The sequence below is a fragment of the Sparus aurata genome, chromosome 11 (assembly GCF_900880675.1).
Source record: "Sparus aurata chromosome 11, fSpaAur1.1, whole genome shotgun sequence".
Taxonomy (NCBI): domain Eukaryota; kingdom Metazoa; phylum Chordata; class Actinopteri; order Spariformes; family Sparidae; genus Sparus; species Sparus aurata.
The window spans coordinates 30,994,535-31,012,182 of record NC_044197.1 but is presented as its reverse complement, the minus strand read 5'-3'; the positions used below and the strand labels follow the sequence as shown (position 1 = coordinate 31,012,182).

General features: G+C 39.8%; 1 protein-coding gene across 2 annotated transcripts in view; it reads right to left on the bottom strand.

Annotated features, from left to right (window-relative positions):
- The window catches only part of adcy1a (adenylate cyclase 1a), a 53,850-nt gene that overhangs the window by 13,472 nt on the left and 22,730 nt on the right, over window positions 1–17,648 (bottom strand). Inside the window, exons 8-15 of one of the 2 annotated variants that reach the window (XM_030433518.1) lie at window positions 14,001–14,156; window positions 10,285–10,479; window positions 5,608–5,705; window positions 5,336–5,420; window positions 3,273–3,374; window positions 1,585–1,841; window positions 1,190–1,316; window positions 203–319 (exon numbers count right to left, since the gene is read on the bottom strand). In XM_030433518.1, the coding sequence (XP_030289378.1) occupies window positions 203–319; window positions 1,190–1,316; window positions 1,585–1,841; window positions 3,273–3,374; window positions 5,336–5,420; window positions 5,608–5,705; window positions 10,285–10,479; window positions 14,001–14,156 (1,137 nt within the window). The remainder of the gene's footprint in view (window positions 1–202; window positions 320–1,189; window positions 1,317–1,584; window positions 1,842–3,272; window positions 3,375–5,335; window positions 5,421–5,607; window positions 5,706–10,284; window positions 10,480–14,000; window positions 14,157–17,648) is intronic. The other variant, XM_030433519.1, reaches the window with a different exon arrangement.

The following is a 17,648-nucleotide window of genomic DNA, read 5'->3' as shown; positions in this document are numbered from 1 at the left end:
GCTTGGAAAGGTCATTCAGGCGAAGACATCTATTTTATATTCAGGAGAACAAGCAAAAGAAGGCCAGGAACCACTAAAATTGATAACTTCTGAAATACAAATACCCAAACCAGCTCCTGCCGAGTGTATGGGGAAACACTATGAGGCATTAACTCTCTTTAGACTGATCTGTGTTGGACGAGCCTGAACACCTGATGCTCACCATGTTCCTGGGATTCGACATTAGGAAGTGCTGAGCCACATGAGCCGGCAGAAGGTTGAACAGGATCCTCTTGTTGTCCAGCTTCACCTTCTCCATGTCGTCTCTCTCCTCCTCCGCCTGGATGAACAATCACACAACACACACACACACACACACACACACACACACAAACACACACACACATGCACACACAAAGGTGGAGACGGAGAAGTGAGACCTCACAGAGTGAAATGTAGATCCAAAGTGAAACTGATGCTCTATTGTCCAAACACAATACAGCTTCAGTGCAGCACAAAGCTCACAGGGAGATGTAATTGCTGTTCCTTATCACTAGAGGGAGATAATGATTTGCAAACAAGACAAACGCTCACTGCCATTCCTAAAATGGAAACAAACACTGATGATCCACTAAGACTGAACAGGACTGCATGCAAACACACAAACAAACATTATATCAAAGTGTTTTAAATTACATTTTTCAAAATTCAGTCAGAATAATTCAGCCAATTTCATTTTTTGCCAGAGATCAAGTTGTTTCAAGAATTTCTTCGATATTTGTGCCTGTTTTTGTATTTTGCGTGATTACCTAAAACATTTGAAAAAATATAAAAATAAATATACTCAATGAAAACAACAATTAATGATTCATTCATTCACACTTTGACAAAGTCACACGGCAAAAACTCAAAATCTTATCAAACATGTACGTCAACATTTTAGTCAAAATATATCTTATTACACCCTATTAAACAAGCACTCACATAAGTGTCATTTCAGTGACATATGGGTCTTTTTTTTAGACATTGTACATAGCTTATTTTCACTTAAATAATTGAGATTCTCACCAGGTAGGGAGCATCTGTATGACACTTTATTAGGGATGTGGTTCCTTGACAGAAAGACCAACGGCTGCAGTATTAATACAAAGTAAAAGCTTTGTGCTTGTATGAACAGTTACAGGTGTGTGCCGTTCACAAACAGACATACCTGAGTTGCCCACAGGTAGTCGAGCCTCAGCTTCAGGTCTAGCTGTCGAGAGTGAAGAGCCAGAGCTCCAGAAAACAATAAGACCGCCAACACAGGATCATACCCCTGAGTGTGGAGAAACCCTCCTCTGAAAGACACAAACAAGAATGGGTTTTTGGTTCCTTTTATATATAATATATATAGATATATAGATAGATAGATAGATAGATAGATAGATAGATAGATAGATAGATAGATAGATAAATAGATAAATAGATAGATAGATATAGACATATGTATACAGCAAATACAAAATAAATCCCTCAGAAGCAAATATGACACAAATTAAACCATACTGGACCATAAACACACATTTCCCTTATTCAACAAAAAAATCACATGCAGCCCTGCCTCACCCCACAGCTTGGCGATAGCCGCTGGTCTCCATGACAACGGTGTAGGTGACAGAGAGGAGGAGGAGCAAGAGGATCTTGGGGAGCGAGGATACTCGGAGGTAGGGGACGAGAGTGAGGCTGCCGGCCACGCAGGACAGCAGGGCGTACGCCATGTTGGGACAAGCTCTGTCCACTCCTGTGCTGTTGTCATCAGCAGGGGCGTCCTCCACTGAGTCATTGGAGTTCGTCCCAACTGGCCCCCAGGGAACACATCCCACCTGGAGGAAGGTGGGTCATATAAAGCAACCACCCACCATTAATATGAGTGAGCTTATTATTTTTAGATGGTTTATTACACCATCTATGATATAATAAACATATAAGATGTGCAGTTCTGTTGGAAAGGTGGATTTAAATGTCTCAGCTGAACTTGGGAAGACTTTGTACTAAAACTACAAGTTGAGTAACACTAAAGCTAACATCACTATAGTATGGCAACAATGGCAATGCTAGCTTGCTGATGTTTAGCAATTGTAATATTTGCTATGTTCACCATGTTAGTTTAGTGTGTTAGCAATGACACTAAACACAAATTACTACTGAGGCTGATGGGAATGCCACATTTTGTGGGTAGGTAAACTGTGACCTAATTATGGTGCCAAATGAAAAGTGAGCTCACTAATAGTGTTAAAATTCATCATGAGGAGGACATGAATGTTTGTACCAAATTTCACACATCAAATTGTTAGCAGTCATTGTACGCATGCTATCATGCTGTGAGCAGTTAGCACCACTGAGCCTAAGCAGCCTGACTGAGGTGGTAGCACGGCTGCAGACTCTGTCTTGTTGATATATTTCTTCCTACAAGTTGTTTTCAAGGAACCTCTTCAGGCTCTGGTTCCTTTTTGACATTTGTTTGTAGACTTGATTAATTAAAATACACACACACACACACACACACAGAGTGAGAGAGAGAGAGCCTGACTTCTGGAGTTCTCGAGCTGATGCTGACATTAACCAATTTTCGTTAAAATGTTTTAATGAGTATTTTACACTTGAACAATAAATGTTTTATTCCTCTGAGACACCGCAGCACCATCTGCTCAGCTGTGATTCGTTACTCTGCCAACTAATGTACTGCAGAGACGTGTGAACAATTAAATCTGCTGGATGAACAAGGAAATATCAACTGAAGTATTTTTTTCAGCATTTTGTATCATTTTGTTTTATTATCATTATTTTTATCCATCCAATATTCGAGAGATCCAGCTGTGTTGCCCTGTGGCCTTGGGGTTAGGGGAAGGACCATGAACAACTCTTCTGTTTTTCCATCTCTCTCTCTTTCTTATAATATATAAGAAAATATATAAGAAAATATACATATATATATATATATATATATATATATATATATATATATATATATATATATATATATATATGTGTGTGTGTGTATACATATATATACATATATATATATATATATATATATATACATATATATATATATATATATATATATGTATATATATATATATATATATGTATATATATATATATATATATATATATATATATATATATATATATATATTATTTTAATCTCAAACACTTTTTAAATCAAATTTGTATGATACTGTGATTAACAAATAATTTTGAACTTAAGGACATAATTATTAAGTATATAAATAGACTGGTTGTTATCTTACCGACACACTTACCACACAGGCCTGGGTCACAGAGTAGGTGAGCAGAACGAGGAATATACAGAGCACCGTTCGGATATGGATGGTGAGGCAGCCTGGTTGGCACTAAAAACCAGGGAGAGAGAAGGCGAACAATTCAGTAAATTAAGCACCTGTTTATCTACCTCAATAGCATTTTAGACACATCATTAGCCAGGAGTGGAAATGAAATGAGTGCATTTTGTGACGTGGCTCATTATGTGTAGGCCTATTAGAGAAGATGCTTAAAGGATATGATGCCAGCTCAATGTAGCATGACTCCACAGTGTCATATAGAGAGTGTGAACGTGATGTCAAAGCAAATAGAAGTTGTCACGGTCACACCAAACTCTGTGACAAGTCTCTGGCAATCAGCATCTGGAGTCTCACATTTACGGAGAGAGAAGTCAAAAACCCTTACACTTTATTTCAGTCCTCAGGACTGCTTAAGCAAACAGGGCTGGGATCATATACAGAAAATACAGCCAGTAAGAGTTTATGATCCAACACAGCTGACCTTGTGGAGTGTAAGAACTTTCTCATGACAGTTATTTAACACTGTGCTAAAAGGCACTGCTGAAATAAGCTTTGTTTGCATATGAATTTTAATGGGATTTCAAGAAAATTGGCAAAACAAAATGTGAAAGTAATGCTTGTTTCCTTCCAATAATGTTACGCAATAATTAGGAGTTGGTCATCGAGATAGACAGAGGCTGGCAACAATTTTCTCGTTGGAAAAACATTACAGGATTGCAGAGGAAGAGGTTGTCAAAAGGGGTTAAATGTTAGCTGTCAGAACCTATTCAGAAAAGGTGTTCACATCTCCTATTAAGTGCAATAACTATTCTTCCTGGAAGAATACAAACACCAAAAGCCAGGATTCAAAAGTTTGTGCAAAATTCTGGATGTTTTTTATTTTATTTTAAAGTTTCAGTTGACCTTCTTGATGTGATGCTACCTGAGCTACAGTCTCAGAGAGACGTTTGACAGTGTTCCCCATACATTAATTTATTTGTGATGCGGTCCACCACAAAATCAAGAATGGCCACCACATACTGATTTCCTATTTCTGGAGGTGTGTCCTGTTCTTACTCACTGAAGACAGCACACCTTCCAGTGGATAGCATGATGTTATATACCCTGATACAGTGGATCGCGGTGTGGTTTTAAGTCCCCCGGTAATACCAACAAAGACTATGAGAAGGACTATTTAAGGCTGTTCGCTTGACCATAACTTCCTCTGCAAAGAAGACGACTGGCCTCATCCTCGAGATAAAGTCCTTGAAGCCAGTTGTTGTCGTGGCCAAGCTGTGTAATTACATCATCATGTGATGCACTGGGGACTTTTTCCCAAAAGCTAACATTGTGAAAGACGCATCTGTAAAATGGTAATAGAAGCCTCACAACCACCGCGAAATGACTCGTTTCAAGTTCAGAATTTGGGCAATTCAGTTCCATAAAATTTGGAGCGTCTAGAAGAGCCGCCTGATTACAATTTATCCCCATCCAGGTAAGTAAAGATATACTATGTAACCTTTCCACAATAAAATCTATAATAACAGCAAGACCTGTGTTATGTCTGCCTGAGCAACATGAGATTGATCGTTTTTCTCTCTTCTATTTCTTAGATTTTTTGCTTTAATTGAGAAACTCCCAGGAGCAGAAAATACCATATCGTTTATCCAGCAAAAATGCCAAACATTCCCTGTTTCCAGCAACTCAAATGTGAGGATCTGTCATTGTGAAAATGTCTTATCTGCAGAAAGAAATTACCAACATCATAAATATTGCGTTCATCATCTATGTGTGAAAAATCTGGCAACATTTCAATAACCACTACTAACGCACAGATTATTGTTGATTCCCATGGCATCTTTGTTGTCAGTATATTCATTTGTTTTCTTTCCAGTATCACTACTCCAGTTTTGCCACTCATTTGTTTTGTAGACGGTCGTATCAAGTGAAAAAGTGGCATCAGTGCACACCCTGTGGACCGAGGAGTCTAGTCTCTGAGCAGAATGGTGCAGGAGGAGGTCTGTGAGTCCTACCTGAACACTGGTGAGATGCAGGTACATGACACAGGCCACGTGGAAACACACACACAGCACCAGCAGCAGCAGCACCAGCATCCCCCTGAGAGAGCAGAGCAGAGGAGAGACCAGAATGAGAAGGGCTTCACCTAGTTTTCCACCGACTGCAGTGAAAACACCTTGTCTTTAATGGTCTCACTACACCACAGCACGATCGATCCAATTACACTACACGAATGGATAAGCTGCAAATGTGGAGGAGTGTGTGGTGAGTGTGTGAGTGTACATACTGTGGGATCATGAGCAAATAGATAAGGCCAAACAGAGCAGCGAGGATCAGAGAGAGAACCACCGCACTGATGAAATGGTCATCATACACCTGGTGATACTGAGGGAAATGGAAAAAAAAACAGAGGGAAAATGTCAACATAAGAGGAATTCATCCATCCATCCTATCTGATGTTTATCTGGATCTAAGAAGGCGCAGGTAATATATCCTTTCCTGAGGGGGGATCCTTACCTTACACACAAAAAAGCACATGTAGGACATAGTGTAAAACTATCATTCTTAATGTAGATGCCTCATATGCTCCTTTTTCCGGTTAACCCATAATTTGGTGTGTTTACTAGAATACTACATGTTTTCCAGTACTGTCCATTCCTGCAGCACCTCTGTCTGAACACATGTTTTAGCTTCTACAAGGCCCGCCTCCCAGAAAGCCCAGTCTCCCCTGATTGGTCAGCTGCCACAGGCCTGGTTTCTGCAGGTTTGGGCCTATATCAAACAATTTCTATGAAACTAGATCTATTTTATGGAGGAAATATTTTCTGCTTTCCTCCACCAGACATGCATCAACTATGTACCAAGTTTCCAGGAATACGGCCAGGCTTTTGTACCCGCCAAACCATCTAATTACAACACAATACACTGCAGCTCAAAAATACCTTATCCCATAAGATAAAAACGCTGGACCATTTTTTAAAAACGCTGGACCATTTTTTTTGTTTTGTTTCATTTCATTTTCTTCCATGCTTTATCCCTCTTTTTCAAGGGGTTGCGGGGGTTACTGGGGCCAATTCCAGTTAACCCTATGGGCGAAGGTCAGGGTACACCCTGGATGAGTCGCCAGCTCATCGCAGGACCCTTACTGATGGCAGAGGTTGCCACACAAGGTGCCAACTGCACATCAGGAGCAATTTTGGGGTTCAGTATCTTGCTCAAGGATACTTCGACATGTAGCTCAGTTCTGCCCCACGGGAGCTGGGATTCGAACCAGCGACATTCCAATCTCTGGTCCACCAGCTCTACCTAGTGAGCAACATTTTTTTTGTGATCACCACAATCCCCACAAAATGACTTGTTTCACTGTCATAATTTGACATATGTTGATTATATGTCCATGCTACGGTCAGATAGCTTTACTTTGCTGAAGTAATTGCTTACCAGCAGGCTCTGGATGGACGCCTCATTACAGGAACCATACGCGGAAACAGAGGCCTGTTACAGAATCAAGGTGATTTATGGAGTTTCCAGATACTGGTAGCTTTGTTGATAAGTAAGTGCTAATTGCTGCTAAACATAACTGCTGTATGGTAGGCTAGTAACAGTGGCTCAGTTAGCTGTGCAAGGAGGTTAGCAGTCCTACTTGCTGACTCAGCCCCAAGGCTTCTCCTGCGTGCACAGCAGTGGTGTAGTCTAGCTTATTGTAGTGGGTATACTGTGATGATTCTCTCCCAGTCTCGGACACACACGTCCCAGACTGACACCCCATATGCATCACCACACTCACTAACGCATACAGTAGGCTACATGCATCCACACATAATTGAAAGCATTCTGAAAGACTGGGTATGTATTATCAACAATTTACTATAAGCAACACAATTTATCAAAAGTAATAATATATTATAAGCAACATTCAATCATCAGTATCAGCATCCCTAGAAATAACGCACAATAATATACTGCAGTATACACCTCCAACAAGAGACCGCCATCAAAAAGCCACAAATAATGCTCAGAACAGCACCAAACAACAGCAACAGTACAAATAGGGTCTCAGCACAGTCAATTTTCTGAGGTTGCTAAAACTACGAGCTAGCCGTCTGCTAACTTGATCTCACTCGTTGTCGCGTGTGTTAAACCATGAATTAAATTTACACTGGAATATCCCTTTAAGTTTTGCAATTTTGTGTCTTGTTGTATGTTATCAGATGCAAAAAAACAACAACATGATATCAGCATCGGCCATTGAAATACCCATATCGGGTACTCTTTAAGATGACCATGAATTAACTATACTATCATTTGCATATAGCAATTGATTTTATGAATTTCAATTGTTTATATCAGGGCTTTGCATGTTGGCTGATATTTACCTAACTTTCTGTCCCTCCAGTCTAACCAAGGATGCCTGTTTTTAAATTCCCTAGCAGTCCACATGGCTGGCCAGTTCTCACGTAAAAGAAACAAGGAGATATATAGTGGGATGAGAGCATTGTATTCTATTGACTAACGTTAGTGGACACACACACACACACACACACCAGGGATGGAAATTAACTTTTTTGTCCACCTGCCACTGTGGCTGGTAAATTCTAAAATCTACCAGCCACTCAACATTTTTACCAGCCACTTTTATATTAAAGCGTTGATGTGTACAGTACAATGCCTAGAAACATATTTTTCTTGTACATGGCATGCACATAGTACTTCCCAATCAGTACTTGTTAGAGTTGATTATTTAGTAATTATGTGATACCAATGAAAGATTACAGAGTTGAAACTATTCAAGGGTCATCTAATAAGCCCTGAAATAACAGAAAATGAAGTCTGAATAGACAAAGTGGTTCAAAATGAAGGTTAGATGGTTAGAAATCTATATCAATATTTCCCTGCAACTTACAGGAATTTCCAAATTTCAAATTATTTCATATGTTCAACTGCGCTGGACCCACACAAAGGAAGTGGAAGTTGCATCATTAGGTGATTAGGAGGTTAGTAACATATAACAATATCTACTTGCAACCATAGAATTTACTGTACTACTATTCCCTATGTTCAACCGTTACGATGTAACGCCGCATTTTAATTTACTTCCGTTCTTGTAAACTTCGACAAAAGAGTAGCCAGCTCAGCTGACCGGTGCGCGGAGTAATAATTAGTAGCAGTGAAGAGTTCAAGTGAGGGCTTGCTAGCAGTAGAACGGCCAAGATGGTCTTTTTGGCCGATTTCAAATATGTGCAATAACTTTGTATTTTAATTTAGAATAGTTTTTATATAAGTTACACAAAAGACAAAGACAATATGATATGTTTTACCTATTCGGCCATAAGCGGTCATATTGACCGCACATAATTTTGCGGGGTTTCATGCATTGTTTGTGCTTCTTTGCTAATTAACTTGTAAGTTAATTATTATAAAGTTGTATTATATAGCCTGGTTGGCACCATGGGCAAACAAAAACGAGTCCTCCTCCGTGAAACAGCAAGCGGAACTGTTCGGTGCTGAAGTGATGCGACTCTGAATGTGTAGCAGGGAGAGCCGAGGAAGAATGTCTGCATCCTGAGCACCTGCACACAGGTGTGGGCACCTTTAGTGGGGCGAAGGTAAAACCAGAGTCTGTGATGTACTATAACACCGAGTACGGCGTGGACCTCCCGGACCAGATGCGAGGGCGTACTCTGTCAAAGGCGGTATACGGAGATGTCCAGTGGCGGTCTTCTAACCTCGACCTGGCTGGGATCAATACCCGCATCTTATTCAAGGAGCACCAGCAGCAGGAGAGCCCAGAGGAAAGTCCTGCAGCAGCTGTCAGAGGAGCTGAGGGCAGAATACATGGAGGGGAAAGCAGCCGCGACAGTCGGCACAAGGTGGGCAGCAGCGGAAGCAACCACCGCAGCAGCGCAGCAGCAGACACAGACACTGAGGCAGTGCCGGTCCGAAAGAGCTGCAAACGGAACCAAACGTCGGACACTTGAAAGAGCGGAGCGCACACAGTGGATTTTATGAATGGAGGGGAAAAGAGGAGACGCATTCCCCTGCAAAATGTATTTTATTGCAGTTATTTACCCGGTATTTGCGAAACAAAATCACTGAAGTTCCAGTTCTGCCACAAAACTATATTGTTACGGATCATTGCACATTTTTAAGTGGGTTTACGGAAATCCTGGAGCTTTCTTAGTGGGTATACGGCGTATACCTGCGTATCACGTAAACTACACCACTGGTGCACAGGACAATATTTCACAACCAACAGCAAAAAGAACAACCACCCAACTACTGAGCGACCTTCCAGGGGCAATGTTTAGAGGTCACATCTACATTTCTGGAACAACAGTTGAAATCTGCAAGCATCTTATGAAAGAAATATTTTGACCGAAGCTGTGTGGGAGTAAATAAACACTTTGTTCTCATTTGTGTCCTCAATTTTCTACTGGGGGTGATTTCCTGACTCCTAAAATATGTTAAAATGAGAGACAATTAACTAGTTTTCACTGTGTACAGGGTTTGGGTGTCTAGATTGCACAAGGACAAAAACACAAAAACTGATACTGACACACAAACACATACACACACAGTCCCTGTTCCTTTATGGCTCTGCCCACGCACACATAGGAAGCAGATATCGCGTGTGGTGCTCAGACGTTCCCAAATCATTATCTGCACCACCTCCTGAGAGAGGGTGGGTGGATTCTTCATCCACACACATAGATACACACACACACACACACACACACACACACACACACACAGACATCTTAGACAACAGGCGTAGGAGAGAGGGAGAGAGGGGAGAACGAGAATTAGAGACTGTGTAGGGTGTGTGTGAGAGACAAGGGGAGTGCAGTCACGAAGCATGTTACTTTGTGTGTAATAAGGAAAGTATATATTTGTTACATTTTGCATCCATTTGTTAATAGAAACTCTGCAGATGTTCAGTGTGTGTACATGTGTGTGTCCTCACTCTGCGCTCTCTCTCTCTGCTCCTGTAGAACAGGGTGATGAAGTTGAGGTCTGTTGTCTCTGACTCGGTCTGCCGCGCTTCGATGAGCCGCCCGATGTAGCGATTGACTCGCGTTCCTGGCGAATGCTGCACGGCGGTGGCTGAGAAGGACGTCCGACTCCTCAGCTTCTCCGATGCAGTCCGCAGGGCTCTCCGCTGTCAGACACCAAACAGACAACACAATGATGAAAAGGCTACAGCCATGCTGGCATTCCCCTGTCATGTACCACAACACAAAAAGTTTTATGAGACAGAAAACTTTATACCTCATTACCACTGGCGAGGTAGAAAAATGTAAAGTTTGGCTGAGGGTTGTTTGCTAAGAGCCTTTTAAAAGAAAAATAATTTTCACCAATTCACAAATCTCTGGGCAGGACCAGCTGGTGTACAGATGCATTAAAGGAGAACTCCGAATGTTATGCAACATCAGCAGACACCTTAGCACGCAGCACTGTAGCGTGTATGACTCAAACCGAATAAAAAAGTAGTTAAAACAGTTGTGTTTGTGCAAGCAGCTACTTACCTGTTTGTTGACATCCGTGTCTTCCGGTAGCTAGACCAAACTAGTCAATCCGTCGAGCGTGCGCTTACTCCCTCACTGGCAGAGACGGAAACGTAATCCAGCATTTTCGTGTTTATGTTCAAAATGTACATGTCCATGTTACAGCCTGTCATGAGCCATGAGCCTTACAATAGCCTGTTAAGCCTGTTAAGTGCACACTCGATGGATATGCTAGTTTGGTCTAGCTACCGGAACACACGGATGTCAACAAACAGGTAAGTAGCTCCTTGCACAAACACACTTTTAACTTTTTTTAACACGTTTTAACTACTTTTTTATTCATTTTGAGTCATACACGCTACAGTGCTGTGTGCTAAGGTGTCTGCTGTTGTTGCATAACATTCGGTGTGAGATGTGGAGCATGTTAAGACGCTTAGAACACAGTGTAAAGTTCTGACCCCATGCTGTTAGCTGTCAATGCTAAGTCTCTGTTCACGGAGCTCTGTAATGGTTGGACCAAATGTGTTTGCGTCTTCGGTACTGGCAAGTCAAGGGTAGCTTGAGCAATGAAGCTGCATGTTTAAATCGACCGAAGTTCTCCTTTAATTTACCTTAAATGTGTGGAATGCATATACACAGAAAAAAAAGAAAGCATTCTTGTTTCTCACTGAAGACACTTTGACATGTCATTGTAAGAAAAAAAAATGAATGATGGCTAATTACTACCCACAATACTTTAGCATTAAGTAGAGCTAATACCTCCGCCAAGGCCCAACATTTCCCTTTTATCCATGTCAAATTGTACCCTGATTTTTTTCATCAAGATCCATGCATTATTCCTTAAGAAATTAAAGAGAATGTCTCAGAATTTTAAAGACAGTGATAAACCATTTCTTAATCTGTCCCATTATCTAGAGCTGAACCAAACAGGTCTATTCTGGATCCAAGTTTCATGGAAATCCATCCAGTTGTTCTTGTGTAATCCTGTCAACAGACCTACCAACCAGCCAACAAGACACAAGCAAAAACACAACCTCTTGACGACAGTAACTGATAGAGCCAAATAAAAGTGAAAAAAAAACAGTCCAAAATGTAAAGCGAGTTTAAGTAAAGTCAAGCAAAATTGTAAATGACGAAATCTTTTTTTAACTTAAAACTGTTTCTTCGTAGAAGCTGCGACTGAGATGGCATTTTAGACAAAACTGTGGGATACCGTATTTAACAAACCTTTTGGTTGGAAGATCTATGAATCCACAGCAACTCAAGATTTTGAATTAGATTTGATAGTGGATGGGCAGCCAGCAAAAGGAGGAAATAATGTGTGTATGTTGTCTTTTCCTACATCTGCACAGCTTGGTCTCTACATCTGAAAATGCAAGTCTGGGAGATTCCATAAAAATGTAAATTGCTGTAATTAGGATTTTAGTGCTAAACTATTCACCAAGCTCAGTTTGTCATGATGCCTCCAACAAGTAAGTTCAAACCAAAGTTAAAATTGGATTTTATCTAAAAACGTCATCATTCTTTCACAATAAGGATATATAAATCATTTTTTGTATGGTACAGTGTGTTTTTATAGGCCGATTTATAGTTTAAGTCTTAACTGTGGGTTTGAAAAGAGGGGGCTGTGAGTCAGTTATGGCATTTTGGTATTTGACAGCTACAAGACTATATCAAATTCGTACACCTGCTTCAACAAAAGAAAAAAACAGTCACTCTCTCACAAAATCATCTAGTCTAACTGGAGATGACACAAAGACTGTAATACTATTTTGATCCTTATACACATCTTTCTTAACAAGCATTATAAAAGCAATTGGGGTGTTTCTCTTAAAAATACCAGTGGGTTTCTGGTGCAGTTCCACTTGTTTCAGGAATTTTGTAGAATGTCGAGCTTAAATAAAAATAATTTCAATCTTCAAATCAAATAAATCCACAACCCCTGCCAGGATTTGTACGGACCATTTAAGGACAAAGGATTTTGGAGGTGATTGCAAAAATCTAAGCTCTTATCCAGCAGCTTTCTGATTACATTACCCCAAACATATTGTGCGTCACACTGTTCTGTCTCCCGTAGTTTATTTTGGCTGACACTTTCCGAATCATACCTGTATTCAGTAGAGAGTGGCAGCTCTGACTATTATAATGTGCAGTGTCATAATCCATTATAAAATTCCACTGTGTCACAATGCTGGGATTTTGGCTACTTGGATAATCATGTAACAATGTGGCTAATGCTATTAGAAGAGATGATACCAGGCTGCGGGTGATTACCAGCAGTCATAATGCAACATCATCAGAATCATGAAGTACTAATGCCTGGCCACGCTCACACAGTCCGGCAGATTACAGCTAGCAGGCTATTTCTGACGCCACAACACCAATCATAAACCTCCAAACACCAACAGTCGATCCTCGGGAGAACTGGCAGCACTGTGACTGCACTGCTGCGTCATAGTAGTTTTAAAGCAAATGCACCCACAACGTTAACAAGAACACATGAATGAGCTCAAATGAATGTTGCAAGCACGGCCACATCAATATCAGCAGATGTACACACACACTCTGCAGGATTGAGAGCCATGATGTCAGGAGTTGCTCATAATATCATTCCACTGGTTTACTTTCCAACAAGTAGTTGTAATGCACTGTGCACTGTAGTACTTATGATGCCACGAAATCTAGAAATCCAGATTACAGTGTGTGCGTGTGTGTGTGTGTGTGTGTGTGTGTGCGTGTGTGCACGCGTGTGTGTCTGGCAGACTAGGAATCCAAGCAGGATTTTACTCCACTACAAATGGACATACAGACCCATTAAAAGGATTTCTCTCACCACGTAAACCAGCAATATTCTGTATGCAAGGCTGCACTGAACGATAACTTTCATTGTCAATTAATCTGTTGATTATTTTATCAATTTATCTGTTCTTGTTTTGTCTTCAACCTAAAAACATATATGTCACTGTCATAGAGGAGGAATGAAACCAGGAATATTCATACTTAAAAAGCTGGAATCATACAATTTGGACTTTTTTGAAAAATCATATCACTGAAACCAATTAATCGCTGATGAAAATAGCTGCCCGATGAATTTTTTAATCGTTAACAACAAATCCTTGTAGCTCTACACACATGAGCAAACACAAACTGATCTGTCTGACACACTTTTACATACCTTGTCATCATCCTCGCAGGTCATGACATTGGAGAAGGGGATCTCAGCCTTGAACATCTTCCTACAGTGCATCAGCTGCACTAGCAGGTAGCACACTGTCTTAAACTTCATCCTCTTGGCAGGTTTGATGTCTGATAGAATAAGACCTGGAAAGATCTGGAAAAGAGGGCAAAAATAATGGGATGGACAGAACAAAAAGACAGAACTAGAGGCAAGACATTAAAAAAAACCCACTTCAAGTTTAGATTTCTTTTCCCGCTAATTATCTCCTTACACACTTTTTGTGTAACAGATCAATCCTCTCAGCCTCACTGCCTCATGAACAGTTCCACTCTGTGGCAGAGCCTCCAACACATTCAGAGTGTGTGCACTTTGTTGGAAAAATAAATTAATCATCCAATTTATCTTCTTGGAAACTGTTATCAGGCTCTTTTCCAGCTTGCATTCTTCAGGGAAATAAAGTAAATGTGTGCATGTCTTCATACAGGTTAGCATGTTAGCATGCATGCCTACAGCTACAGGGGGTTATAAAGCTCATGTAGCATTTAGCATATCACAAGCTGATGTTTTGTTTGTATGTTCAGTTGTTGTAAGGTGTTATAACATACACAAATATACAACCTAATTTCAGTCTATTAGTTTATGTAAAAGGTCTTAGTTTAGTCATCAGTACCTACAGCTAGGAGGTTAAAGAAATGCACAGTATGTAGCATTTAGCATCACAAGCTAATTGTTTTGTACAGCCCTAAAGTTTTACATATTGTTAAATTGATATAAGGTTTTTTTTTAACATACACAAAATTGTCCTTCAGGTATAACAACCAACAAAGCAGAATAAATTAAACTAAAAAAATATACAATAAAATGGGTTTGTTTAAGCTGGCAAGAAAATGTATAATTAAAGCAATCATGTCATCCAACAGTACGTACAGTTAGTGTGTTAGCATGCAATAGCTACAGGAGGTTGAAACCTGATGTTTGCCATTAATGTTTCACATATTTATTGAAGGTTTTATACTATACACAAACAAAAATAGCAAGTCAGAAGAGAGTAGACAGAATAAATGAAAGGGCAAATTTTAGGTTAGTCAGAAAATGGATACATCATCATACAGTACCTTGGCTACATTTAGCAAGTGGCATGCATGCTAAGCTGCTGTAATTAAAAAAAAATAAATAAATAAATAAAAATTATATATATATATATATATATATATATATATATATATATATATATATATATATATATATATATATATATATATATATATATATATATATAGCATTTAACATATTACTAGCTAATGCTTTGTAAGGAGACTGGGGTAAGATGAACCATTTTTCATATTTAGGATCACTACATCAAGGCAATCATTGTTTTGTCACTAACTAATATATCTGCATATATTTCAGGATGTTGTGCATCCCTTCAAACAAACAGAATGAGTGTAAATATAACTGTTTCGATAATATAGCATGTCCAAAACAAGTGGTCTTGTGGCACAACTTACCCCTTGTATGGGGTAAATTGAGCATAGGAGTGGGGTAAGATGAGCTGTATCCCTACTCCCCCCCACCCCTCCCTCATCTTCTCCCTCCCTAAATAACAGTCACTTCTTCACATTCATGTGTATTTTCATTCATTATACACAATACAATACAATTCAACAGGTACAATAACCTTTTGATTATTATTGCATATTACTGTTAAACAGCTGTTTTGTTGTTGCTGTTAACATGAGAATACCTTAAAGTGCGCTTGGGAAGAGAACATTAACAGCTGTGTTTTTGGAAAGAAAAAACTAGAACTGAATTCTTGGTCCAGAATCATAGTTTCTTGGTGTCCTTGCTGACAGTAAGGTCAGTTATGGACTAGTAACACATTTAAATAATCTGAACTGAAACTCTTATCCTCTCATCATCCTTCCTTCCTTCCTTCCTCTTTCTATCCTCTCTTCTCCATCTTCATTAAACTCCTCCCTCCATCTTCCTCTCGTTCCATCTATCCCCATCTCTCCCTCGATCCATCCATCTCCCACCTCTGCTGGGTGGCTCAACTTACCCCTGGCCAAATGGCTCAACTTACCCCAGAGCTACCATTTTGACTTTATTAGTCCCCACAGCTGAAATGGTGCAATGTTATGCTAGGTTTATGACCTCATGTTGCAGCTCATAGATACCACAGCTGATGAATGAAACAAATTTAAAATGATCTATTTTGGTCGAATCACAATTCTCATGAAACTTACGATGGACTAAATTCACTTTCAAGAGTGAAACATGTTTTTTTGGAGATAAATGTCGAACCACTTTACCCATGTGGTTCTTACCTTCAAAGACTCCATGAAATGATGCCTTCCTCTTAAATATTTGGTCACATGATCAATGTTTTTTACCGTTTCCCAGCAACAAGTTCAACTCAACTTACAAATTCCTAGTCTGCTCAACTTACCCTTTGGCTCAACTTACCCCAGTCTCCCCTATTTATCTAATGTTAAGCATGTTGTAATAATATCAACGTACTAGCTTTGGTATTCTACATATATGGCATATGTGTGTGCCTATACATAGCATGGTAACTTGTTATACAACATCAACTTCAACGTACAGCTGAAGCAATAGAGACATGGTCACTTTTATGGAGCTGAATGAGATTATTTTCCACTCTCTGAAGCCTTGCAGACATTTGTAATATATGTCATGTTAAAACTGTTCTAAAAATGTCAAAACTGCTTTATAACAATAAAACTCATCATTTCGGACCTCTATTTACCTACAACCGTATTATTCTTTATTACTCTGGAAACCAAAATCCAAACAATTAACAATAAACCTTAGAAAAATGTGCATTATTCATTCAAGGATGAGAGGAAAAGCCACCACATCCCTTTAAAGGGCTTTGGAGAATTGTCTAATTTCCTCTATTCACGGAAACAGTAGGCTTGAGTGGGAGTTCTACAGTAAATGTGAGTGGTCAACATTAGAAAACCTGGACATGTCAAGTGTTTGTTTGTGTGTGTGTGTGTTTGCGTGTTCACACAAATACTGTGCATGAGCTCTTAGCTGCAGATTTAAAATGCTACGGCACACACTCAGCTCTAGTTCACATGTACAGTCGGTGTCAGATAGTGAAACTAGCCATGTCTACGCCAGCTTTACACATGACCCGCCTCCCTCTCTGCAGCAATGGATTAACTACTTTAACACTGACAGATGTGTTACCTATCACATGGCACACTGGAAAGAGAAAGAGAGAAAATGCAGAATAGAGACAATTCTGGCGTACCTTGCGTCTGTGTGATGGCACGATGAAATATGTCTCTATGTGATGTTTCTGGAGGAAGGCATGTCTCTCGTGGCCGAAGCCCGGTTCCACCTCGTAGTCTCCATTGAGACACTCTAGGGTGGTCCTTGTGATGTGCACCCTTGCTGCGAGCACAAGCAGAGCAGAGGACGCAAGGGGAGTTAGTGATAAAGTCTGGTGTTAAGGTCTCAAATCATTATCCCCCTCATTATTTTTTATCTGTCTAATAGCCCCCTTGGCTTGCTTAAAATTCTCCACAGCAAAGACATTTTCATCGTAACGTCTCATTTAGTCCAGTAACGACTTCTAAAATCTTAATACTTCACTTGAAACAAGACCAAATT